The sequence below is a fragment of the Ailuropoda melanoleuca genome, chromosome 13 (assembly GCF_002007445.2).
Source record: "Ailuropoda melanoleuca isolate Jingjing chromosome 13, ASM200744v2, whole genome shotgun sequence".
NCBI classification, from domain to species: domain Eukaryota; kingdom Metazoa; phylum Chordata; class Mammalia; order Carnivora; family Ursidae; genus Ailuropoda; species Ailuropoda melanoleuca.
In genome coordinates, this window is record NC_048230.1 from 7528082 (window position 1) to 7553041 (window position 24960).

At 50.6% G+C, this 24960-nt stretch overlaps 1 protein-coding gene across 1 annotated transcript in view; it reads right to left on the minus strand.

Annotated features, from left to right (window-relative positions):
• Nucleotides 1-24960, minus strand: part of ASIC2 (acid sensing ion channel subunit 2) — a 1023862-nt gene that overhangs the window by 67219 nt on the left and 931683 nt on the right. The window contains exons 2-3 of the mRNA XM_002912353.3: nt 23481-23631; nt 2832-2959 (exon numbers count right to left, since the gene is read on the minus strand). Of these exons, the coding sequence (XP_002912399.1) occupies nt 2832-2959; nt 23481-23631 (279 nt within the window). The remainder of the gene's footprint in view (nt 1-2831; nt 2960-23480; nt 23632-24960) is intronic.

Consider the following 24960-nt stretch of genomic DNA (forward strand, 5'->3'; position numbering starts at 1 on the left):
GCAGCCGAATCCCAGAAGGGGAACTCTGTAGCCACTGCAACTCTCGGATGCACCGTGATTTGATATGCCACCAAGGAAGAAATAGCACTGCTAATTTTAGCTATAAGATGCAATTGATTGAGAAACAAATCCCCACTTCAGAAATGTTAAAATGTGAAAAAAAAATATACAGTTGACTCTAGAACAAGACAGGTGCGTGCACTTACAGGCGGATTTTTTTGGATAAATATAGTACAATACGGTAAATGTATTTTCTCTTCCCTGTGATTATCTTAGCAATTTCTTTGCTCTAGCTTCCTTGACTTTGGTATGTAACCCACAGAACATACAAAATATGTGTTAATTGACTCTGTTATTGGCAAGGCTTCTGGTCAACAGTAGACTATTACTAATTCAGTTTCTGGGGGGGGGTCAAAGCTTATAGGCAGATTTTTGACTCTCTGAGGGTCAGTGCCCCTAACGCCCGAGTTGTTCAAAAGCCAACTGTGCTTCTTAGAATCACTTAAATGCCGTGTTTGAGAACCAGGGTCAGCTGGATACTAACGGCGGAATGAAAATACACAAATGGGACCAATCCTCAAGTTATACTCGGCTTCACGTTATTTAATTATTGTTTTTTGTTTGTGAAAGAAACCACTAATTTGTAGGCTCTGCGGGACAGACACTGGGTTTCTTTTGTTCACCACCATAACTCCACCACCTTGTTCATAGTTGGGGTTCAGCAAATATTTGCTGAATGAATAAATAGAACAAAGAACCACATTATAAAATGTGGAAAACCCAGAAAAGAAAATAAATCATTCACAATTCCCCCACTGTGGGTATTTTGGCTTGTTTCCTTCGAGTCTTATTTCCTATGAATTTGCTTCTTTATATACATGTAAACATAATTTATTATTAGATTTAGCTCCGGGATGTGTTTTTGTATTTCTCTATTAATATGAATTAAATGATGAAATGAGATGATGCAGAAATGCTTTGAAGATTTGTAAGATGTTTAAGCAAATATCTTCTTATTAGTTAGAATACTCATAAGCAATGCTGCTATGAATGAGGCTGATTTTCTGAGAACACACTTCAAAGCAAACAACAAATTTGTTCTCTGAAGCCTGGAATGGGCTGTCCCTGCATACTGCTCACCACGGGGAGTCCCTCGGTTTCCTTTTGGAAGGAGAAAGAGACTCAAGGGTTCTTAGAAGTCCTGAGCTCCAGCTTCCCACTCAGTCCAGAAATTTCTTTAGTGTCACTCATGGAGGGTAAGTCCCTGCCTGAGAAAACTCAAGCCTGCCAAAAGAATTTACTATTGGCTCCAGCCAACACCTAAAGACCTGGCATCCGTCCCCTCGTCTTTGTGAGCAGATAGGAGCCTAACTCTGACAAGTGTCAGTTAGCACACCCAGGTGTATTTCTCATGAAACAATGTCCCCTTCTCGTTTTCTGCCATTTTTCACTTCCCTGACTCTGCTCCAGGCCATTCTGCGCCCCTCCCTTCCCCTCACGTTTCCATTAAGATGCCCCGTCACCTCTGTGAAAATGGAAGTTGAGTTCCGTTCGTGCTGAACCCTTGTCCCTACTGCAACGGTATGTTTTTGATTAAAATCTGTCCTTGTCACTTTAACGAGCGTCTGGCTTTGCTTACCTTTGGCAGCACTCACAAGCCCATCAGGCCAGTAGCTTGGGTTCTGGGCTCACCAGGGCTGCCTGTCCATCTGCATGTCTCCACTTGTTAGTCTATGTTCTCTCCCTTCCCGACTCAAATCCTCAGCCTTGAGTTTGGCAGCCTGTCGTCTGCTTCATGCCCTCCTTCTCTATCCTTAAGGATGAGGTTTTCTGGTTGACCACTTGGTTCCCACCTGGCACACCCTTGCGTGCTCATTTCTGACCTCTCCACCTGCCTCAGCCTCTGGGGCCCGTGGAGGCCAGCCAGCCTCCCAGCCCCCTCCCCTTCACTGTTCTCCCTGATTCTCCCTTTCTCACCCCTAGACCTCGTGCTCCCACCATTCACAGACCTCGCTCTTTGCCTTGGCCTCGCGGGGCAGGTTGTCTTGGGTGATCTGGTTTAGGGCTCAGAGTCTCTCTGGTTTTTATTTCAGGCAAACCAGGAGGTAAGAGAAAGAAAGTGTCCCTGTGTCTGTCTGCAGTCCTGCTTTGAGACCTCCTCCCTACTGAGAATTTTCCAAGTTCTCCCTTCTGAGATGTGAAACCCACGTCAGACATGAGACTCTCCCTGTCCTCACTCCCCTGACATGCAGAGTTGATGTGGCAGTAGTGGCCTGATGGATGGTCATCTCCCTGGTGCGAGGTCAGAGAGAGCAGGCAGGAATCCGTGCAAGAGGCTTCCCTCCACTTACACTCTATTACAAGAATGACACCCCCATCCCTTTTCCTTTTTGTAGGCCATTCAGAGTTGTATCAACATGAGTGATGAAACACATGGCCCTGGTCATGCAGGTTCCCTTAGCTTCCAATGTTTCCCCTCCCCCTGAAGAGATCTCCCCCCCAATGTTTCCCCTCCCCCTGAAGAGATCTCCCCCCCCAAGAAGGTTCTGGAAAAAACCCTCACACAATTCAGTGAAAAAGAAAGTAAGCTGGGTTTCTCTCACACCCAATTTTAAGAACCGACAGGTGGTACGTGGTAATTGGGTTACAGAGTCTAGCTGATATCTTTCTCCAATTTCTACGTGAGCCCCTGTCCTGAGAGCAGCCCTGCTCAGGCCTCTTGAGTGGACTCCGAGCCTTCCAGAAGTGGGAGTCCCATTTCCCCTCCTCATGCCTCTGCAGGTGGCCGGCGTAGGCCCAGGACCACTGGTCCAGGGAGCCCAGAAACTTACCCTCTGCTCCTGGGTGGCCACGAAAGTCTGGAACCCTGGAGCCACCCCAAAGCCCAGTTCTTGGATGAAAGGCGGCTCAGACTGACTGTGAATCTGAACTTTCACTCCTGCTTCAAATGTCGTTTCCTCTGAAAGGACAAAGACAGACAGAGCCATGCGTCAGCGACAGCGGATGCTCACGGACTCCTGGGATTAAGAAGCTCAAGGGGACACTAGAAAGGCCGCGTGGTGGACAGCATCATGGCCTGCAAAGTTGTCCACACCCTTATCCCTGGAAACTATGAAGATGTCACTTTGCACAGCAGAAGGGACACTGCAGGTGGGATTAGATTAGGGACCTAGAGATGGGGAGGTTATCCTGGATTATCCGCACAGCCCGAAGTCATCACAAGGGCCCTCGTGGGAGGGAGCCGGGAGGGTCAGAGTGAGAGAGAGAATGGAAGAAAGCTTTGCTGCTGGCTTTGGACATGGAAGCAGGAGCCACCAGCTGGGGGATGCGGGCAGCTGCTAGTCACTGGGCAAGACAGGGGGATGGATTTTCCCTGTGGATCCCCCACAAGGAAGGCAGCCCTGCCAACACCCAGATTTTAGCCCTGTGAGACCATTTTTTGGACTTTTGGCATCCAGAACTAAAACAGAATAAATCTGTGTTGTTTGAAGCCAGTAAGGCTGTGGCATCCATTACGGTAGCTGTCAGAAGCTAATCCAGGCCAGTTAAGCCAACTCTTTGCTTCGGTCTCCAACACTATAAAATGGGATTAGGAAGTGAATCAAGCACCTTTATTTTATTCACTAGCTTCTCTACTGGGCCATGAGCTGAAGGCGGGGGGATTAGGAGGGGGTACGGATGGTGACACAGCAGTAGAAATGAAAATAGAGGACTTGCTTGTGTGCTGGATGCCTGCTGCCCCTTGGAGCTGCAGGAGATGGGCAACCAGAAGAGAAGCTTCTGTCTGTCTTTCATTTGGCAAGAGAAATGGCCCTTGGCAGTGCGAGGTGGCAGGAGTGGTGGAAGGTGATGGGATGGCAGAGCCTGGCTCATCCTAAAGGGTCACAATTGGTGGAGAATGCACCTGTGGGATATGTGAGCCTTTCCTGGGTCTCCTCTGTCTTACTCTTTCCAAACAGCCTGCAGAGGGAGCTTTCCAGCAGGCAAACCTGCACAACTCTCTCCCGTGCTGAAAAGGAGCCCAGCTTCTCTAACCTGCCACCCCCACCCCCTTTTCCAGCCTTGCTCAGGGCAGTCTCCTGCTTCATGGAGCCAGGTGGTCCAACCCTCCTGGGCTGCCCAGACTGGTTGGTACTGGTTTCTGCTCTGCATGGCTGCACAGGCATTTCCTTCTGCCTGGAATGACTTTCAACCTTGTCCACCTGAGCAATCTCCCTACTCCTCACTGAAGATTCAGCCCCCAGCCCTACCCAAAGCAAACCCTTCTCTTGCTCTGTTGTGTTCTTTACGTATGCCTGATGAAGCTTCTGCCATGCCTGGAGTATCCCGAGGCCAAGTTCTGGGCCGTCTCCCTGGATCTCAAAGGTCCTGCATAGGGCCAGGCCATCTAGCAGGCACACAAGCAATGCCTGCTGAGGGCATAAAGGATTTGTGACTCAAACCTCTCTCAGTTATTAATGGACAAGGCCAATCTAGAGTCCAAATCAAGGAGTGTTCTCAAAGAAGGGAATGGGGAGAGGATGGGTAAATGTAGGAAAGGGGGAAGATGGATCAGTGGGGGAGGCTGAAGTCAGGGAGGGCGGGAGGTGGTAGCCCTGGGACCATAGCCTGGGGATAAACACTGCGAGGAAGGAAGGGCTGGGGCCAGGCACGGGAATGGGCAAGACCTACAGACAGCTTGGCAGCCAGTGACGGAGGCAGGGGAAGGGAGTTGGCGCTGGGTGAGAATTCCAAGGTAGGGGTACACGGACAGAAGGGCTTAGTAGGCACGCAAGACTTAGTAGGAAGGATAGGCAGGGGTTCCAGAGTCCAGACTTGGAGCCCGGGGGCTGACGTGGGGTTTAGGCAGAAGAGACCCTCAGCCAGGAATCCTGTGTTCGAGGAATGGAGAGGATCCCAGGCAATCTACAAACACACCCCCTTCCCTCCAGTGATCAAGTGTTCTGCTATTTCTTTAGCCAGATTGTCCATGCAGATGGTTGCCTGAATGTCCCAGGATGTCCGTGGTTTAGGGCCCGTCTCTCCCACGGATGGTGAACGCCTCAGAGATGTGAGCGCCCCTTATTCCTTCCCATGCCCATCAGGGAAGGGGACTGCGGGAGATGGAGGATGGGTGGGAGGGGGAGGGTTGAGCCTGCCAAGGGGAGGGGTTGAGGAGAAGTCCGGAGTCTGAAGAACGGGCTCGGATGGGGAAGGAGCGAAAGTGGCATGATGCTGGGATCACAGGGATGCTCGTGCTTGGATGAACTGAAGGCACGTTCAGTGAGCTGCGGGGGGTAGAATGGGAGAGATGCCAAAACTTGTTTTCTGGAGCTCTCTGAAGCTGTGTGCCTGCTATAGAACTGAGCTCAGGAAACCTGAGAGCCAGTAAGACCGGCTCAAAGGAGGGGACACGCGGCTTACAGGGAGAAATGGAAAGTGAAGCCTTTCTGTCAGAAATGCTTCGAGTGATGGGCAAAGCAGACAGGCCAGGCATGCCTGCCCTGTGAGAGCCGCCTGAAGCCAGTCAGACTGGGCTGAGATTTGGAAGGGGAGTTCATTCCAGAAGCAGCATGGGCTGGAGCAGAGTACATTTCTAAATAATCTCATATCATTACAAATAGCCAGCGACCGGATGGGCACAGAAGAGAGTGATGGATAAGGTTTCCACTCTCTTCAGAGAACTTTCTGCCAAAATGGAATATTCTAGAATCTTTGCTATCCAACATAGGAGCCATTAGCCACACGAAGTGTGACAAGTGCAACCAAGGAACTGAGCTTCTAATTAACTAATTAACTCCTCCCCCCACCTTTACCGAGGTATAACTGACAAGTTGTGAGATACAGGAGACGATGTGATGATCTGACATATGTACACTTCTGGAAGGATCTCCCCATCAGATTAATTAATATATCTATCACCTCACACATTTAGCTTTTTTTTTTTGCTTGCCTTATTTTTAATTGAATTTAAATTTAATTAATTAACTTAAATTTAAATTGCCACACGTGGCTAGTGACAACCTCAGTGGGCAGTGCCGCTGGAGAACGTTAGCGGTGAGTAGACCCCAGGCGTCTCAGAGCCTCAGGGACGGCAAGGACGCCACCCCCCTGCTTTCCTAAGCAGGCACCCCTGGGGGGTCTCTGGCCTGGAGGCCTTGGGTGATTTGGGTGGGGCTCTGGTCAAGCAGGGCTGTGCGTCTTCACGGCCAGCCCATGGCTATCGTCCCAGACCCTCTCTGGCCGTGCTTCCCCCATAGCACCATTTATTCTCATATCTCCACATAGTTTGTTTCTCTTCCTCGGCTGCCCTCTGTGGGGCATTCTCCAGTCTGATAGCGAACAGCCCCCTCCCAGTCTCTGCCCCATACCCACCCGCAGTTTCTTACACTTCCTGGACACGGACTCTCTCGGGGCAATGACGAAGACCCAGTTTAAGATCTGAAGTCATCCAACATGGGCTGCTTGAGCCAAAGGCTCAGATCAGGTACCTCAGAGGTTCTCAAACTGGAATGCACATCGAAATCACGTAGGGAGCTCTGGGTGACGATTCTGGGGACCCACCCCTAGATCCAGTCACTCTGGGGTGGAGCCCAGGCATCTGCATTTCCAGAGATTTGGCCATACGTTATCTGAGGTCAAACACATTTGGGCAAGTAGCAATCTAGTCCAGAGAGTGGAAGTGACTTGCCCAAGGTCACACAGCAAGTCAAGGGTAGAACAGGGGCTGGAAGTCAGGTCCCCTGACTTCCAATTCATTCCCTGCCCTTTGGCAGCTGTGAGTCTGCCCGGGGTCTGGTTGGACACAGGGAAATGCCAGCACCGCACACTGCCTGTCCACGTCGCGGGAGTCGGGGTGGGGTGGGGTGGGGGCTCTCCCTCGGGGATGCAGGCTGTACATATCACCACAGCAGTAGCATCTGTAACAATAAGAGTAACTGGGACCACCCACACAATTTTTGGGTCCCAGCGCAAAACGAAAACCTGGGGCCCCTTCTTAAAAATTATTATGAATTTCAAGACAGCCACAGCAGAGCCTCAAACCAAGAGTGTGGCCCTTTGGAGCACGGGGACCTGTGCACGGGCTGCGCATCGAAGGAGCCAGCCCTGACAAGAACCCAGACTGACGTGGGCAGAGTTCTTCACAGCCTCGTAGTCCCCTCACCACCAGAGGATTCGACACGGAGCCGCTTCACAGTGCGGCCCCAAGTGCAGTGAAGAATTTGTTTACACATCACGAACATCAGGATTCAAAGCCCCCGAGAGACAGAGCACGCGAGAGAGCACAAAGAAAGGGAAAGTTACCACACACACGACGTTAGGAGCCCTTGTTAATTAGGACCAAACATGAAAGATCATATTGGATCAGGAGGAAGGCGGTGAGGTGCGTTGAGACTGCAGAAGCCTGATACCACAGCCCTTTTCAGGAGCACGACCACGGCCGGCTCAAGGTGAGGCCTACCTGTACAGCGTTTTCTGGGCGCGCAGAAAGGATTTGGAACCCCTGCGGGAGGAGACGGGCGAGCCATGGGCAGAATGCATAATGGGGCCCGGAAAGTACATCGCAATAAAATAAGCTTAAATCTTTAATCTTTGCAAATTACAGGAAACATGCCGAGGAAATAAACACGAGGGAAGTAGGAAGGGAAGATTTTCTGAAAAGCCGGAGGAATTTTCTAGGCTAAGGCAGGAATGTGTTGATACAGAGCAATCTGTGTTGGCTGAAGCCAACTTTATAACAGTGGCTAGGCTAGCTAGCTGCAGGGGAGAGGGTGGGAGGGTGGCCAGCCACATGGGGGGGTCTCAGTGCAGGGTAGCCTCCACTGGCCAGTCCTCTGCCCTCTGCTCTCTGCCCTGGGAGCTGCACCTGTAGAGACCGTCCTGATGGGCTCCCTTGCCCTCTGGCTTCTGGCTGGGTTCAGCCAGTGGTCCGCAGGAAACTGGAGGAGAGAGGAGTCAGTCTGGGATATTCAGTCTCTTAGCTCTATTTGCTGGGTCACTGTGGGTTATCTGCACAGCACCCTGGGAAGCCACAGCTCGGGGCTGGGGGGCTAAGGGGAGCTCTCTGTATTGCTCTCTGGGTTCTGAGGCCAGCTCTTTTCCCCTTTCCCTAGGCATTATACTGGCTGTCCTGCTGCCAGGCTCGGGACAATGCACCGCCCGCATTGCCCTCCCAAGCCTTGCCCACACCTTTGTCAACAGTCCTTCATTCGTCTTTCCTTGTATCACCCAGTCTGCGGGTGCTGTTCATTGCCTTGCTCGGGTCCTCCTTGGTCCAGCCCCCGGAGGACATCTACTACCAAAGCTCTGACAGACAACTAGAGGCCCCTATGCGGCACCACGCACCGAAGGACGGCCGTTGTGTCTGAGCACGCTTGGCAGGAGACTTCACTGCCTACGGGGCGGTCCGTGGTTTTCAAAGTTCATCCTTATATTGAGCCGAACACTGCCTGTTTACAGATATCCCCCTGCTCCCAACCCCAACCCTTTTCCCACTTGACCCCCCTTCAAGGATCTGAAGGTGCATACCGTAACTGTAACCAGAGTTTCTTGTTGCCATGCTAACCTTGCCTAGTGGCTCTGACCCCAGTGTGTCTCATTTCTGGAAGCTTTGCTAGTGGAGGTACGCTCAGGGAGGTGCTTTGGCCTGGAGAGGCTTCTGTGCAGAGGGGCTCAGGACCCTCTCCCCATCTCCCACAGGACAGCCAATAGCCCTTCGTGGTGTATGGACATCCTGGGGACACTGGGTGGGGCCCCGGTGAGCAGAGTTCGCACCCAGGGTAGAGAACCCCTTTCCCCAGGGAGAGAGCTGGGCATGCTAAGAGAGGTGGAAACTGGCCCTTCTACCTGGTGGGTCAGAACTAGACAGAGCCTAGGACAATTGGTGAAAGGCTTGGAGCTCTGGGGTCAGGCAGAGTAAGGTCAAGTCCAGCTCTGGGGCCATGGCAAGTTATTTAATCTCTTGGAGCCTCATTTTTGTGCAAAAGTTGCAGAATGGGTTTGGACATAATAATGGATCTGTCTTCATAGGACTATTGACATTGCACAGAAAGCCCTTAGCACAGAGTCTGGTGATTAAGAAAAGTTCACTAACTTGTAGTGCTATCGTCATCATTATTCAGTGTTTCTGGCTTTCTACAAAACCCAGCTGGAGCAGCGGCTCTTTCCCACTCCTCCTTCCTCCGGGACTCCCTGCCCCTAGACTGGCCCTTCTCCTCCCCTTCCATCTGGTTGACCCCTACCCAGCTTCTCTGTCCTCACCTCCTGGAAGCCTTCCTCCATTGGATGTCCCAATATCTGGTACTTACCTTTTTCACTTAACTCTCTCTCTCTCTACTAAGACTGGGAGACACTTGGTGACAGAGTCAATGTTTTATTTATGCATCTATGCATAATGCTCGGCACATAGTAGGGGTCAGACACTCTTGTCGAGGGGAACAAATAGCACAGCTGATCTCTGAGACTCACAGAGTCCCAGCCTCTCATTTTACAGTGGAGACACAGAGATGCCAAGAGGGTGGCACATTTGTCTGGGTCTCATAGGCGAGTTTTTGGCCAAGCTGGGTCTACACGAGGCCTGCCCAGCCAGCTCAGGACCCTCGGCCACAGTCTCAAGGCAGCAGGTGGCGATTCAGAGACTGGCGGGCAGCTGTGTAGGGGCTTAAGCTGGGGGGTCGCAGCAGAGACTGCCCGTGACACCCCCCTGAAGGGACCCAGCTGGTGTTACCGTCTCGTGTGGCTACTATCTGCCTGGCTCCTGCGGCCCACGACACCACAGTGGGGGCGAGACTCAGCCTTTGGGCCTCGCTGCTCCCCGTGATCAGGGAGAGAGGCCCCGAGTGTCCAGATCCATGTTTCTGCCAGGTAGGGGAGGGACGCAGCCTGTCTGTCTGACTGCCGGCCACCTCCCGACCCCCTGCCCCTGGCCCCCCACTGGCTTCTCCAGCTCTGCCACTGCTAACTAGATGCTGGGGCTTGGCCCTGCAATTCCCTGGGGACTGAAGTGTGTGTGTGTGTGTGTGTGTGTGTGTGTGACAGAGAGACAGAGGTAGGATGGTGAGAGAGAAACTCTGAAATCGCTCTCATCTCCTCTTACTTCCCTGAAACGTCTCCTGAACGTGTTGCTGTTCACTGAAACAAAGAAAGACCCGGCCTTCCTGCCGGCCCCGGGCGCTCGCCGCCATCCCACGTTCATCCCCTCCTTCACTGGGCCATACGTACCGAGAGCCGAGCCTGGACACGTGCCATGGCCAAGGACTGGGGACCCAGCAGGGAACCGAGCAGGGCCTGTGTCCTCATAGAGCTCCCATTCGGGGTGGGGCAGACCACAACCAGGGACACATGCAGCAGCGGGCCAGCCATGCCAAGTGCTGGGGGAAAAGCCGGGGGGAGGACAGTGAGAGCACGGGCAGGGCCGCTGTGACTCTTCCAGAGGGAGACTTGACGTGACTGTTTGGGGGCAGGGACCTGACTGAAGTGGGAGGGCGGGTCATAGGATGACCCTGGGTGTGTGTTCCGGGCAGAGGGACCAGCAGGTGCAGAAGCCCTGAGATAGGTATGCACTCGGTTTATTCTCAGAGCCACAGCGACAGTCACCCCAAGAGGCAGGCTTATTATAGACACAAAAACAAATGTTTTACAGAGAAGAAGACAAAGGCTCAGAGCGGTCAGCTGGCTGTAGCCACATCAAGCAAATCCAGCATCAAAGCCTGGCTGTCTGTCCCCAAGGCTCTGCTCTTTGCCCTCTGACACCTGGCCTCGCTCGGAGAGCGTGCCTTTCCCGTGTCACTGACCGCATTCTCCATTGGGTAGTTTCCCTTGGAGAGCCTGCAGGCCTGACCTCTGAGCTACTCAGCGTTGCATCCCCTACAGCCCGCGGCGAACGACTATACTGGCAGGAATGTGCTGAGCTTTGGGGCTTTCACAGACTTCACTTCCCGCATCCTCCCAGCCGTCCTGAGACAGGCGTCAATATTCCCATTTACAGAAATACAAATAAATAAGTAAATATAAATATATAAACTTATAATTCTTTTACATTGTATCTATTTTACAGATAAAGAAACCAAAGTCCAAATAAAGGAAAGGACAGGCCCAGGGTCTGTGATTCATGGCTGCATAGAATTTTGGAGCTAGGAGAGTCCTTGACACGGCTTGAATCCAACTAACTTCTCATCTTGCAGGTGAGAAAATTGAAACCCACAGGGAAGAGCGTGGCCAATGGCCACGTGGCAAGTGGTGGCGTGGCAGAGCCCAGGAACCAGGTATCTTGACTCCCCAGCCTCCTCTGCTCTTTGTCAGTTGGCTAGAGGAAGCACTGGTCCCAAGTGACAAGCCGATGAGGGTTCAAGCTGTACAGAGTGGAGGGAGAGAATCGTGTAATTGACATTGGGTTCAGCAGCTTGTGTTCTCTCCTCTCAGAGTTCAGGGGAAAGCTCACTGGGTGGGACAGTGACAATGACAGGGATGACATCCTAGCCCTAGCCCTTGAAAGCTCTGGTGGAAAGGGTCTGCCACGCACCATTTGGGTGGTCCACTAGAGGCGCCATCTTGGGTCCTGTTGCTCTTCTGGCATGCCCAGAGGAATCCAGGGAGGCCAAGGTTGGGCCCTGAAAAGGGGAGTGGGGGACAGTCCCCAGAAAAGTGTGGGCTCTGAAATCATGGAGCCCTGTGTCTGACTGCCAGCCCCACCACTTAATAACTGTGTGACCTCAGGCAAATTATATTACCTCTCTGAGTCTTAGTTTCCTCTTGTTTAAATTAAAGGGGGGGGGCTGATCCCTCAGGTGACTTTGAGGCCTGCAAGTCTATGAGCTGGGGATTATGCACACGTCTCCTAACCTCACTGCATCTCATTTTAATTTCCTGAAAACTAGATTAAAAAAACCCCAACATGGCTGTTCATCACTCACAAGTCAGAGGAGGCTGAGTTTTCTAAAGACGACACAAAGAATCCCTGAATCGCTGCCTGGCTAACGGTGGGCTGTGTGCATCTTACGCTCCCTGCCTACCCCTCCCTTGGCAGGCCCAGTTGAGCAGCGAGCCTAGGGGAGCAAATCTGAACCCAGCATGGAGACAGGTACGCGCACACTCCGTTGCTCACAGGTGACATTTGGAGGCTAGACCAGCTCTGGAGGAAGAAAAGTCAGCACTGTGTCCTCAAGCCTGATGGGCTGCAGTTATGTCTGTTCGGGGCAGCGGCATGAGGTAGTGGGCGTCTCACCCACAGCTCCTTTTCAAGTGGCCATGACAGTGTGGTGAGGACGGCAAACCTAAGCCCCGTCCCGCAGAGCCTCAAAGCCCCTCTGACATGATTTGGCCAAACTGTTAACCAAGTGTTGCCCAAAGCAACCTTTTTATCCCCCCTTCTCTTTTTCTGTTTTCATTATTCAGAAACACTAGCTCTTGGCGGGGAGAACCAAGGACCAAATCAGAGATACGGATTCAAGTGCTAGTTCCAATACTTCTTAGCCATGAGGTCATGGGAAAGGAACTCAGCATCTCAGAGACTTGCTTACTTACCACCTGTTAAATGGGTTAATCTGTTAAATGATTGGAACTGCTCAGTCTACACTGTAAGAGTGTATGAGGATCAGAGGAGAGAATGCAGGTGAAGCATGTTGTGTACCGTAGAGTGATGTGCCCGTGTTGGGGAAGGAGAGGGTTAATGTTGGGTCTTAGTTACGCAACAGAGACCAGTGGCTTCATTTGACACATTCCTGTTAAACAGAATGTTTACAAACCATACATTAGTGAAGGCACCCGCATGGAGTTTGGTCTACTCTCATTACAAAAAGATTTGTTCCACATAAGAAATAAGATGATCGGTAGGGGAAGAAAGGGATAAAGAAAGGGGGGGTAATCAGAAGGGGGAATGAAACATGAGAGACTATGGACTATGAGAAACAAACTGAGGACTTCAGAGGGGAGGGGGGTGGGGGAATGGGATAGACTGGTGATGGGTAGTAAGGAGGGCACGTATTGCATGGTGCACTGGGTGTTATACGCAACTAATGAAGCATCGAACTTTACATCGGAATCTGGGGATGTACTGTATGGTGACTAACATAATATAATAAAAAAATCATTAAAAAAAGATTTGTTCCAAGGATTCTTTAAATAATGAGTTTCCTTGGTGCATTCAGGCTCAGAGATGATAAATTCCTTGCTAAGAAGGGTGCCCTGGGTGGGCAAACAACATGCAGGAGACACCGCCCTTGAAAAGCCATCAGGAAGAGCCATGGATCTGGAATTGTAGGGGAAGTTGGTGGATGATTGAGATTCTATATACAAAAGTTCTGTTTACACATGCTGGTGACGGAAGTTAGGTACAACCAGATGCCAAACAGATCACGTATATAGATTGTGATTTAATTGCAGAAGTCAAAGTCATTCAAAGTATTACTTTCTGTTACTGAATATATTCTCAATCAGTGGATATAAAAAAGCATGATCGCATTCATGCGGGGGGTGACGTCTGAGAAATATCTAGACGTGAAAAAGACATCCTCGTACTTCCAAAGGGTGGGAAAGGTGGTCTGGAGCAGAGCTTCTCATATGAGAACATGAATCAGCCAGGGATCCTGTTACAATGCAGATTTGGGTTGGGCTCTAGATTCTGCATTTCTGACAAGCTCCGAGGGGACGCTGTTGCTGCTGGTTGGAGGACCATCTTTCAGGGCGCAGGACTCACAGGAGAGCACAGATGTGTTAGCTGAACACACCAGATCTGTTAGGATCTGGCTTCTGCCCACCTGTCCAGCTCGGGGTCTCAGGCTTACAGCCAGCTACCCCAGACACCCCGGGCTGTTCCTGGCCTTTGCTCCAGATTCTCCTCCCTCTGTCCGGCCTCTCACTTCCTCACGACTCACACCCTCTCTAACTCCCATCCTCTGCCTGGCTGCCTGGCAGACAGGCCTGGGATGAGGCCCAAAGATCACCTCCTCTCTGAAGCCTCCCCTGACTTGCCCTTTTCCTCCTTTCCGGAACCCATCACCTGCTCCTTCTGTCCTTACCAGTTAGAGGACTTGATGACATTTAATTGTTTACATGTGCCCAGGTTGCAAAAGTCTGGCACCCTGTAGGCATTGCATGTGAGTGATGTTGGATCAAAGCATTTCTATCTCCTACATAAAAGGAACCTCAAGATACTCCCTAGATTGTGACCTCCTTGCAAACCTGGACTGTGCCCTTCATGGGTATCCCTGAGGGTCTGGCACACAGTAGGTAGCCTTGGCAATTTACTGAATGGGAGGACACGAGCTCCGAGGTGGGTCTGCTTCGTCTGGATATGGCCCTCAGACCACTGCCTGCCAGGCCGCAACATCTTACTACAGCACGCGTAGTTTCTGCACAGCACTTAGCACGCGCATGGGCGGTTCTTCTCAGAATGATTAAAGTCCGTTTTCTGGCTGCTTCATGGTTGCTTGTCTCCAATGGTGCTTCTGACTTGCAGCGTCCTTTCTCCCGATTCCTTGGCACCTGCCGAGCCCCCGTCCCTCCACCCCATCCAGCGCAAAGGCCCACTCTGAGAGTGAGCCCGGAAGCCCAGCTGGTTCCCGCACGTCCCTGGGTTCCCGACTCTCAGGATTCGGGCTGGAGCCTGCACCCCTCCTTCCGGGAAGGTCCTCAGCACCAGGCACCATGACAAGAGCGCTTCCTGGGAGCAGAGATGTCAGAGAAACCATAGCAACCATCTGCTTCCACTCTTGCTACGTCCCGTTTGTGATGGAAGATAGAAATTGTGCTACTCATGATTGCCGCTCAGGCCTTCCAGCTATGCAGAGAAGTTCGGATCATTTTAAATTTAATTTTAATTTTTATCGAAGCGATATATGTACATAATTTAAGAAGCCAAATGATACCGCAAGGCTTTTAATGAAAAACAGCAGAGTTGGTCTCCACCTCTCCCCGAGCCCTGAGCCTCGATTTTCAGAGACAGCTACTTTCAACCGTGTGAGCTGTTTCTTCTCGTATATACTTCCATATTTCCATGGACATCAATTGCTCGAAAGATATTTCTCGGTTTTAAAAAATTACAGGTATTATCCACCAAGTTCCTCCCATGGGAGATGACGAGGCTAGACTTTCTCCATGAGGTGGCCTCTCCATTTCTTTTCCTTCCGTCCTCCTGTAGACTTACACGCTATTTTGGTTAAGCCAGTCTGCGGCTTTTACTGAATGAGTATAAATATTGCCCCCACCCCAGCCTTGTAGTATCTAATGATTTCCATCTTTTTCTTGTGACACTCTTTTGTGTTTCCTGTTTTTTTTTCTTTTTCTTTTGGTTTTTTGGTTTGTTTGGCTTGCTATCTATCACTGAAATGCCAAACTCATAGAAACAGAGGAGAAAAGTGGTTCCTAGGGGGTAAGGGTGGGAGAAATAGGCAAAGGTTGGTGAAAGAGCACCAACTTTCAAGACAAGTAAGTTCCGAGTGTGTAACATAAAACACGGTGACTGTAGATGATAACACTGGCCGGTATATTTGAAGTCTGCGAAGGGAGTAGAACTTGAATGCTCTCACCAAAAAATACATTTTATATATTAATATATACTGTATATATTAATTATATATTAACACACAAATATAATTTTTATATTAATTATGATTACATTATTGATAGATATAGATTATTTGACAGAGAGAGAGAGGGCGTGTGCATGAGCAGGGGGAGGGGCAAAGGGAGAGGGAGAGAGAGAATCTCAAGCAGACTCCCAGCTGAGCATAGAGCCCCCACCTGGGGCTCGATCTCATGACCCTGAGACCATGACCCTAGCCAAAACCAAGAGTCGGACCCTTAACTGACTGTGCCACCCAGGTGCCCCTGAAATATATTTGAAACCAAATATTTGTAGCCTGCTGGGTAAAGAATTCTATTTTAGTAAAGAAAGATTTCCCATCCTTCCTCTCTGCTCAGTGTCCTCTGGTTTCAATTGCATCTGCTGAGAAGTCCCAGGTCATGCTGATTGTAGATCTTTCGTATGTGATTTGTTTTTTCTCTCCAAAAACTTTTAAGGTTTTCTCTTTATCTCTGTTAGCCTGAATTTCTCGAGGAGGCATCTTGGTCTGGTTGTCCTGCCGCTTACTGCGGACATGACTCAGTGAATTCTTTGGTTATAGGTAATCACATGCTTCAGCCAGGAACTCTACATATCTTACCTCTCTGCCAACATCCTTTCCTCCATTCTATCTGGTTTGTTATTCTAGAACTCCCGGTAGGAGCGTGTTCGACTTCCTGGATTTACCCTCTCATTTTCACATTTTTTTTCTCTCCCATTTTCCATCTGTTTGCCTTTTTGTTTTACTTTTCAGGAGCTTTCCTCAATTTCAACCCTTCTATGTTTTATTTTTTTTAAATGTAATCACATTTTAATTTCCAGGAGTTAAAAAAAAACACAATGTTTCCTTTGCATGTTACTTGTTAATAGCATCCTATTTTAATAGCTTATGTTTATGGATACAATATCATCTCTCATCTCCTGAGAATTTTTTAAAAGTGGTTTGACGTTTCCTTCAGCTCCCTGCATTTATTTGGTATTTACCAAACACTTACATAGTGCCTCACATTATTCACGCATTTTCTAAGTACTTCATAAATACTAACTCATTTCAGTCTTCCTAACAACCTGACAGAGTAGACAATAATATTCTTCTTATTTTAGAGGTGAGGAACTGGGGCTCAGAGAGCTTAAGTAACTTGCCCAAGGTCACACAGCTGGTAAGTTGTGTCGCTGGGATTTGAACCCAGGCTCTGGTCTGGCTCTAGAGTTTGTGCTGTTAATCATTAGCTCTATTTCCTGACAGTTCCTTTTTTGTTTGGCTGGTGTGGTTCCTTTCCTGTCAGTGGCTTCCCTCAAAAGCCAGGCGTTTGGCTGTCCACTCATAATTAAGAGGGACTTAAAAGCTGCACAGTCATTCCTGGGGGTGGGAGGACTTACTAAGGAACTTCCCTCTGGCGGGATCTAACCAGGCCATCATGTCCGGGGACTCCTGACTGTCATTCTCTGTGGACCTTTTCTCCTGAGCCTGTCAGTCTCTCCAGAAAGGGATTCCCCCAGACCTCTGTTTGGAGGTAGTAGGGTAGATTAGCCTGGCTGGGGCCCCACTCCTCAGTAAGCCGACCTTGACCTCATCTCCCTGTTTTCTGTACGGTACCTCACCCATGCCTCAGCTCTGTCTGGTCTCCCCACGCCTAGCGCCGGTCTGTTTCATCCCGTCGGGTGCTGGGGTGCAGAGAGGTACTTGTCTGGGTATCTGGGAGACTTAACAGCTCCTTTTACAGACTTTGAACTAATTCTCCTAGTTTTCCCTACCTCTTATCTCTATCTTTATCAGGGTCCGATGCCTCTGATTCCTGACTCTTCCTGGGGGTTCAGTGGTGAGAACCGTGTGGCTTTAGTCGGCTTTTCAGTGCAGACCCTTACCCCTGAGCTTTGTCTGCCACACACCGAGTCAATTACCATCTGCCTTCCATCTTCCCAAAACTTGCTGACGTTGACTGTTGCCTTCTTTCCCATCCTGTCATTGTGTGTTCATACTTCAAAAAAAAAAAAAAATCTGTGATGGCCATTTAGGCGGGGTGTATGGAGGGAGCCTCCAGAAATACTTCTGTTCAATCTACCACGTTCAACCACAAGTCTGGACTGCCAACCTCCCCAAGACTCCGGAGCTCCACAGACACACCATGAGCTCCTTTCACCATCCCCAGAGAAGGGACAGAGATGTTTGGAGTTGGTCTCTGGGATGTACACAGCCACAGAACCAATGGACACCATTTTTTCCCCTGGGAACATCAGGCGTCCTTCCGATGCTTTTCAAACTGGGTTCCTTGGAGCCCTAGGGTTCCTCAGGGTCGGCCATAGTGAGCATGGGGCAATCACACTGCGGTCCCCATCTCCAGGTGAACCAGAGCAGTTCTACCATTATCTGTTCTATAGACTGGAGCTGTGCTAGAGCTTTTGTTCAACACAAGGGTGCTACTATTGAGGAAAAGAAAAGGGAAAAATAGAAAAGGAAAAGTTTAACAGACCTATCATTATATGCCATTCTCTCTTCAGAGATGTCACCTGGACCGTTCTTTTTTTTTTTTTCCCTGAGCTATTTTCATGGCAGTGCTTTTACAATCATATTTTGAACATTAAAGGCACGTAGTGAAAGAATTGCTTTTGGGTTCATGCGTGGGTTTTTAGCTTGGTTCAACTACTTAATGAGATGTGTCTTCTTGGGAGGCTCACTCAGCCCTTCTGAGCCCCTGTTTCTTTGTCTTACGGGGGGGATGGCAACACCTTGTTAGGAGGGTGACTGAAAGGGTTCGTGGGATAGAAAGTTCACGGCCCATAGCAGCCATGCAGGAACGCCAGTTTCTCTCTTGTCCTGACCCCTTCAGTAGGCACAGTATTTCCCCCCTCTCTCAACAAATGCGTTAACAAATATTTACTGGCCTGGTGTGCATCAGTGAGCCAGAGGGTCCAGGATCCCTGCCCTCTCGGAGCGTATGTTTTAGTGGAAGGGGATCGACAAGAAAAAAATAAGTACGTAAATCCCACGGCGTATTTGAAGGTGACACACATCATGGAGAAAAGGAGAAGCAGAGGAGAGAAGGAGGGGTGAGGCGTGGGGTGAGTGATCTGGGTAACCCTCCATGAGAGGGTGATATCTGAGCAAAGACTTGGTGGAGGTGAGGCGATTGGCCATGCGGGTCTGAGCAGAGAGAATTCTAGGCAGAGGGAGCGGAGAATGCAGAGGCCCGCAAGTAAGAGTGTTCCTGGAATTTTCAAGGCATCTCAGGGAAGCCAGGGTGGCCAGAGCCAAGTGAACAAGGGGACAGAGTAGGAGGTGACGAGGCTGACGGTGGATAATAAGGTGCCAGAAATTTACCTCCATTAGAGCATAGGCCCTCAACATAATGCCTTTGCTCAAAGATATAATATTGGGTTCATTTTTCTTTCTTTTTAAAAATATTTATTTATTTGAGAGAGAGAGAGAGAGCATGGGTAGGGACAAAGGGAGAGGGAGAATCTCAAGCAGACTCCCCACTGAGCATGGAGCCCAAAGCAGGGCTTGATCTCAAGATCCCGAGATCATGACCTGAGCCAAAATCAAGAGTCGGATGCTTAACTGACTGAGCCACTCAGGGACCCCCCTCAGGTTCATTTTTCTAAATACTAGGATTTGGGGAAATCGAGGCAGATTATATTCAATAAAAAGTGTGTTATGCATGGTGTGAATGAAGGATAGAGGGAGAAGAGAAAGGGAAGAGGCTTATTTGAAGTCTTTCCAAATTTGACCCTATGTATCTAGAATCTGAGGCCATTTGACAGCTCTGTATATGCCAATTCCAGTTTCTTCAGAGGTGACCCATCCCCAGCCCTTACCCTCAGCCCTACCTCCCCCAGCATGGCCCTTCACGGGACTATCTCTTGGGAACCCCTTCCCCAGCTGCCATCCACCCAGCTTCCACAGGGCACATCAGTCCTTCTATGAGTTCACTCCCCTGGTCACTGCTTATTGGTCCAGGTGTGGGCACCCAACCAACCCATGGACCAATGATTTCCTTCCCTGGTTTTTTTTTTTTTTTAATAGGAGACCTGGGAGAGTCTCAGAACAGTCTCTTGCTGTGATAGGATGTGTAGAACAGAAAACTATCGGCAGTCATGTGTGAAAAAATATATATGTGTGGAAAAGTCCTGTCTGTAGTGAGAGGGAATAAAGCAACTCAGAGAGGCGAGGTGAGAGAAGCAGAGACCCCAGGGGGCCCGAGCCCTTGGTTCCAGTTGTTTCTGACGCTGCATCCTTGCTCGCCTGCTGTTTGGTTGTTGAAGCTTGCCTTGGATTCCGGGGGCAATACAATTCCTTTTATGCCTCAGCTTGTTTGAATTTGGTTTCTCTCATGTGCAACCTAGATAACCCACTGCCTATTTCTTTTATCTTTTGAAGTTACTCAGAGGCATCTACACAGAGTTTCATTTTTAACAACCTCCCACCTGCCTTCAATTTAATTTCCTTTAGAAAACACTGGCCATGAAACCTGCACTTCTACGGTCTAGGACGGTTTTTCTGTCCTCGTTCTATTTTGTGAGCTCCTCCGTGAGAAAGGTTTCCGTGGCCAAAGGCATTTGGGAAATAAATGCTGCACGCTATATTCCTACTCGGATATTCATGATGTAGCATATCCAGGAATTCCTGCAATACGTAAACGTGTGGCACTTTGTCTAAGCAGGGGTCCCAGATCCTTGCTATTCCTGGAACGTGTAATATCCCCAATCCTGACATTCCATAGGTTCCATACTGTCGAGGTCCATAGGGGATGGAGCCTGCCTTCTTTAAAATGGCATAGTTCTGGGGTGTCCTGCGTAAGGAGCTTTGGCCAATAGGGCTTCCTGGTGTGGGGCATTGTCAGCCTTGGGGGAAGGACATTTGATAATTTTCATAGTCATCTGTCTTCGCTAAGGGTGAGCCTGTAGGCCTGGGGCTCCATTCAAAGGGGGTACTTTTTTCAAATTCACTCAGGCATCAAAGGTCCTTCCTGTCTGCCGGAATTACACCCAGAGGAGTGGTTCCCTCACTGCTTCCTTTAATTTCTGAGCAGTGAAGCTGTCCACGAGGCAAGGCCAAAGGGTACCAGAGGCTCTGTTTTGAGCAGAATGAGATTTCCAGAGGTTGAGTTACTTCAGGATCCCTGTTCCAGGGTTGGGATAATTAGCACAGGCTCTGGCTCTGGGACAGTTCGACGATCCCCCCAAGCTCATCATTATCACCCTTCCACTGCTGCAGTTTGCAGAGAGCTCTTGTGTGCTTCCTTCACCATCCTGAAAAGTCGATGGGTTGGTTTGTCTGGTTGACCTCTATTGCACGGGAGGACACGGAGGCCCATTCACGAGTCCTCATCACACAGCTAGTCAGGGAAGAGCTGGGAATTTCATCTTGGGTCTGACTCTATAATGGCACTTTCCTGTCCTATTACACTGCCTGCCATCAAGCTGTCTGTGGCTACTCCCTCAACCGCCATATTTCGATTCCTCTCTTCTCCATCATCACCCAGATATCTCTGACAAAGACATGGGAATTGAGAGGAGAGGGGAATGCCAAGGAAGTAAGATGGCGTCTGTGGGGCCACAGGGCTTGTGGGTACAGAAGGCAACCTCCCTCTTGAGGACCATGGCAGGACTCGGCCTGAAGGTGCCCACAGTCGTTTGGAGCAAAGAGCAAGCAGCAAGATGTGGCCATGTTTCCTCAGGTGACCTCAGGGACAAGCAACCCTTACCTGTCGGAGTCCACCCTTCATCCGACACACCTCACTCCTACCCACATGAGCACGTGCGTACACCACACTCCCCACCAGTCCATGAAACAAGAGGTTTTGAGGCTACCAGGGTGTCCAAAAGGTGCTCATTGCTCAGTGACTTCTCAGCCTAAAAAAAGGTACAGTCAAGGAAGGCTGGATGTGAGGATTCAGGCCATCAGGCTGGGTGGCCTGGGTGAAGTCCCCTAACCTCAGCCTCCTTCCCTCTTAAGTGGGGATAAAGAGCCCTCTCTACCACTCACGGCTTTGGTGAGGGGAGGGCCAGGACTGAAGAATGTGGGAGGTGGCCGCAGAGGCAAACATCCAAGAAGCCGACAAAAGCAGTCTGAACTGTGCTCCCCGGTGTGGTAACCACTAGCCCCCCTGTGGCCATTTAAATTAATCAAAATGACATGATATTAAAAACTCAGTTCTTCAGTTCCATGAGCCACATTTCAAATGCTCCGTTGTGGCTACCGTATTGGACAGTGCAGCTAGAGAACATTCCCTCCATGTCCGCAGAAAATTCTAAGGGACAGCACTGAGCAGTCTCCCCTCTGACTGGTTTCTTGTGGCCCCTGCCCTTGCTCTCACCCCTTCCTTCTTCATGCAGACTCCTTTCCCAGCCACCCAACCCCAGAGACCATGGTTGAAGTGAGGAGGGCTGGGGGAGCATAAGGGACAGCTCAAGCTGCCGGCAGGAGTGAGGATGTCCTCTTCTGTGGGCCAGCTTGGCTGCCTACTGAGACGATAAGCTCCTGAAAAGCAGGGTCTCTGTCTGGTGTCTTCTGTCTCCCTGACCATGCCCTGCACAGTGTTAGGCACATAGGTCTTCCAGCATGATCATGGTCCACTGGGGCTAACTGGGGTTCCAGAAGCTTGGGTCAGTACAGCCCTGGCTTGGCCATGACTTTCCTGCGTGATGTCTAGAAGGTCACCCCGCCAGGCCGCAGTTCTCCCTCCACCAAGGAGCAAGGGGATTGGCTGGAAGAGATGATCTCAGAGCTTTCCTGCTCTATCCATCCACAGCACCAGGAGGCAGATGCAGATTCCCTGGGCCAGGCCCTGTGGTGGGAGCCCATTCTATCAGCGGCCAGACCCCACAGGGAGCTGTGCTGTGTGAAGATGTGTGTGATGGGGTGCCTGGCATTGTGTGAGTGTGTGTGTGTGTTCATATGTGGATGTATACATTTGCTAGCTCCCACATCAAGGTAACAGGGCAGGAAATCCAACATTACCATGCAAACACGTAGCTAACCTGCAGTCGGGTTATGGGTGTGAGGTCTTCGGGACACATTCTTATTGCCCATTTCTCCCCTTTTCCCCTGGTGATTTGATAAGCAAATATGTTCCAGTGTCTGCAAAGCAGAGCCTCTTTTGGGAGACCAAGACCCAGCTCCTAGGACCCAGGGTTGTCTACAGATCCCCATGGTCCCAGGGCACAGGCTGAGCTCAGGGATGTTCTGGAAAACCAGGCTCTGCCAGTCAACTCTCAAGGATGCCAGAGCCCGGCACAAACCCAGATCTTTGTCTGTTTGCTGGAGGGCAGGGGCACCGGATTTAGAAAAGTGGATGGAGCCCACTAAGCATCTCCTCACCTTAATGTCCTTACCATGGCTCAAAGCCCCCACAGTACACACGCTAATGAACCGTTTGCTCAATGAACAGACTAATAAATGAGTGCATGAGCTAACTCGGGGCCTGTACACACAGGCCCCCCAGGGGCTCACCCAGGCCTGGAGCCAGGCCCCTGAGTCCATGCCCTTCAGCTTTCCAACCCAGCAAGCTCCTCCACCTTCCCCCAGCAGGAGGAGCCGCTTTCCTTGCTGCTGGGGCTCCTTGGCTGGGTTGGGATAGTCAAGATGCTGGAAGAGGAAGGGGCCGGTCCGTGTCTTCCTCTTCTCCTGAAATCAAGCCACCTGCCTGCCCAATCATGCCTTGCTTCATGCCTCCTTCCCAACACCCCACTCTGCCTGGCTGCCTTCCCTTTCCAGTATTCCTGTCATCTGCCCCTCTCCCATCTACTGAAATCTGAGGAAGCCCTGAGCATCAGTCCGTGCAGGGACATCCTTACTCTCCACTGGTATGTTGCCATCCCGCTGATAGACAGCGGTCCTTCATGGCCCGGGCCAAGATAGCCCACCTGAAGCAAACCAGTCTTCCAGAGTCCTGTAGCCCTCCACCACCGCCCACAGCCCCGGTCCCTGTGCCCAGCTCACCTGTCTCTCCCCAGATGGGCAGGTACTCATCTTGCTGAATGTCCAGCATGATCTCCAGCCCGTTGCCTGTCCCGCCCTTGACCGTGGTAAGCAGAGGTTTGCCATCCTCGCCTGAGTTAAACATGTAACACTTTCCATATTTTGTAAACACCTGAGGGAGAGAGGAGAGGGAGAGCAGCACATGAGTGACTTCAGACTAGAGACTGGTGAGACCCGAGAGGTGCAACATCAGGCCAGGGTCCCCACAGCCCGTCCCAGTCAAGCCCTCTCGAGGACCAATGATTCCTCACTGTGGCTGATGGCCAGACTTGTGCCAATCGGGATTCTGACATCAAAGAACAAATCTGGACACAGTTTGGGGTCTGTTGCAATGGGATCTGGTGTCTTCTCCCTCTGGGCACACTCTCCCGCCCCGGGGGGTGGTCCTTTCCATCTTCCAAATGTGGAACATCATCTGTAAGCCAATCTGCACCTCCAGCCCCAAGCTCTCTCCTGGCCTCCAGACTCACTGATCCCAGCACCTGATAAGGGTGACTTCAGGGACCTCAGAGTCCCCTGACACTCAGGGAGTCCCAATGGGAACAAACTTCCTCAGGTTCCCTGCCTGACCCAGGGAAATATCCCAGGGAATAGCATCACCACCTGCCAAGAGGTTCAAGCCAGACCCTCAGAGTGGCTGTCCATTCTTCCACTTCCTCACCCCCAAGTCTGATTAGCCACCAAGGCCTGTCAAGGCCGTCTCTACATCCAGCATGCATTTCACCTTTTCTTTACTGCACTCTGCTGTAACCCAGGACCCAGGCATTGCTTGCCTGGGCTGCTATGGTTTCTTAGCTGGGCTCCTGGATTCCAGACCACCTTCTCCAGCCCATCCTCCAACTTCGCTGTGGCTCCCTCTTTCTAAAATGTAAACCTCACCTTGCTAATCCTGTGCTTAAAGTCCATCAGGGCTCCCCAGCACCCATAGGCTAAAATCTAGGCCCTCCAGACCCAGCCTTCTATGATGCCCTCTGCCCACTCCATCCTCCCGCTCCCTATCTGTGTCCATGGGAATCCACTAGAAGGGAAGCTCCATGCATTTGGGGACTACATCTGCTTGTTTGCTGAGGTACCTATCTCAGTCTGGTACCTGGGATGTGGGGGTGCTCCAGAAATATATGTTGGATGAATGAATGAATGAGTGAATGAGTGAGCGATGAGTGGGTGGATGGAGTCACATCAGACAACCTGCTGTTTCACACACTTCCGGCTTTCTATTTGCTGCTTCTGCTACCTGTAACTCCTCTAACTCCTCTTCCTGCCTGGACAGCCTCTAGCTGTTGTCCAAGACTGGGCTGATGCGTCTCCTCCAGGAAGCCTTCCTGAGTCCCAGGACCAAGTTGGGCTATGTCCCTCCTCCCTGTTCCCCTTGCTCCTTCACCACGGCAGCTATCACATGGCCCCAAATAGTTGGTCCGCATCTCTCCTGAACTTGACTTTG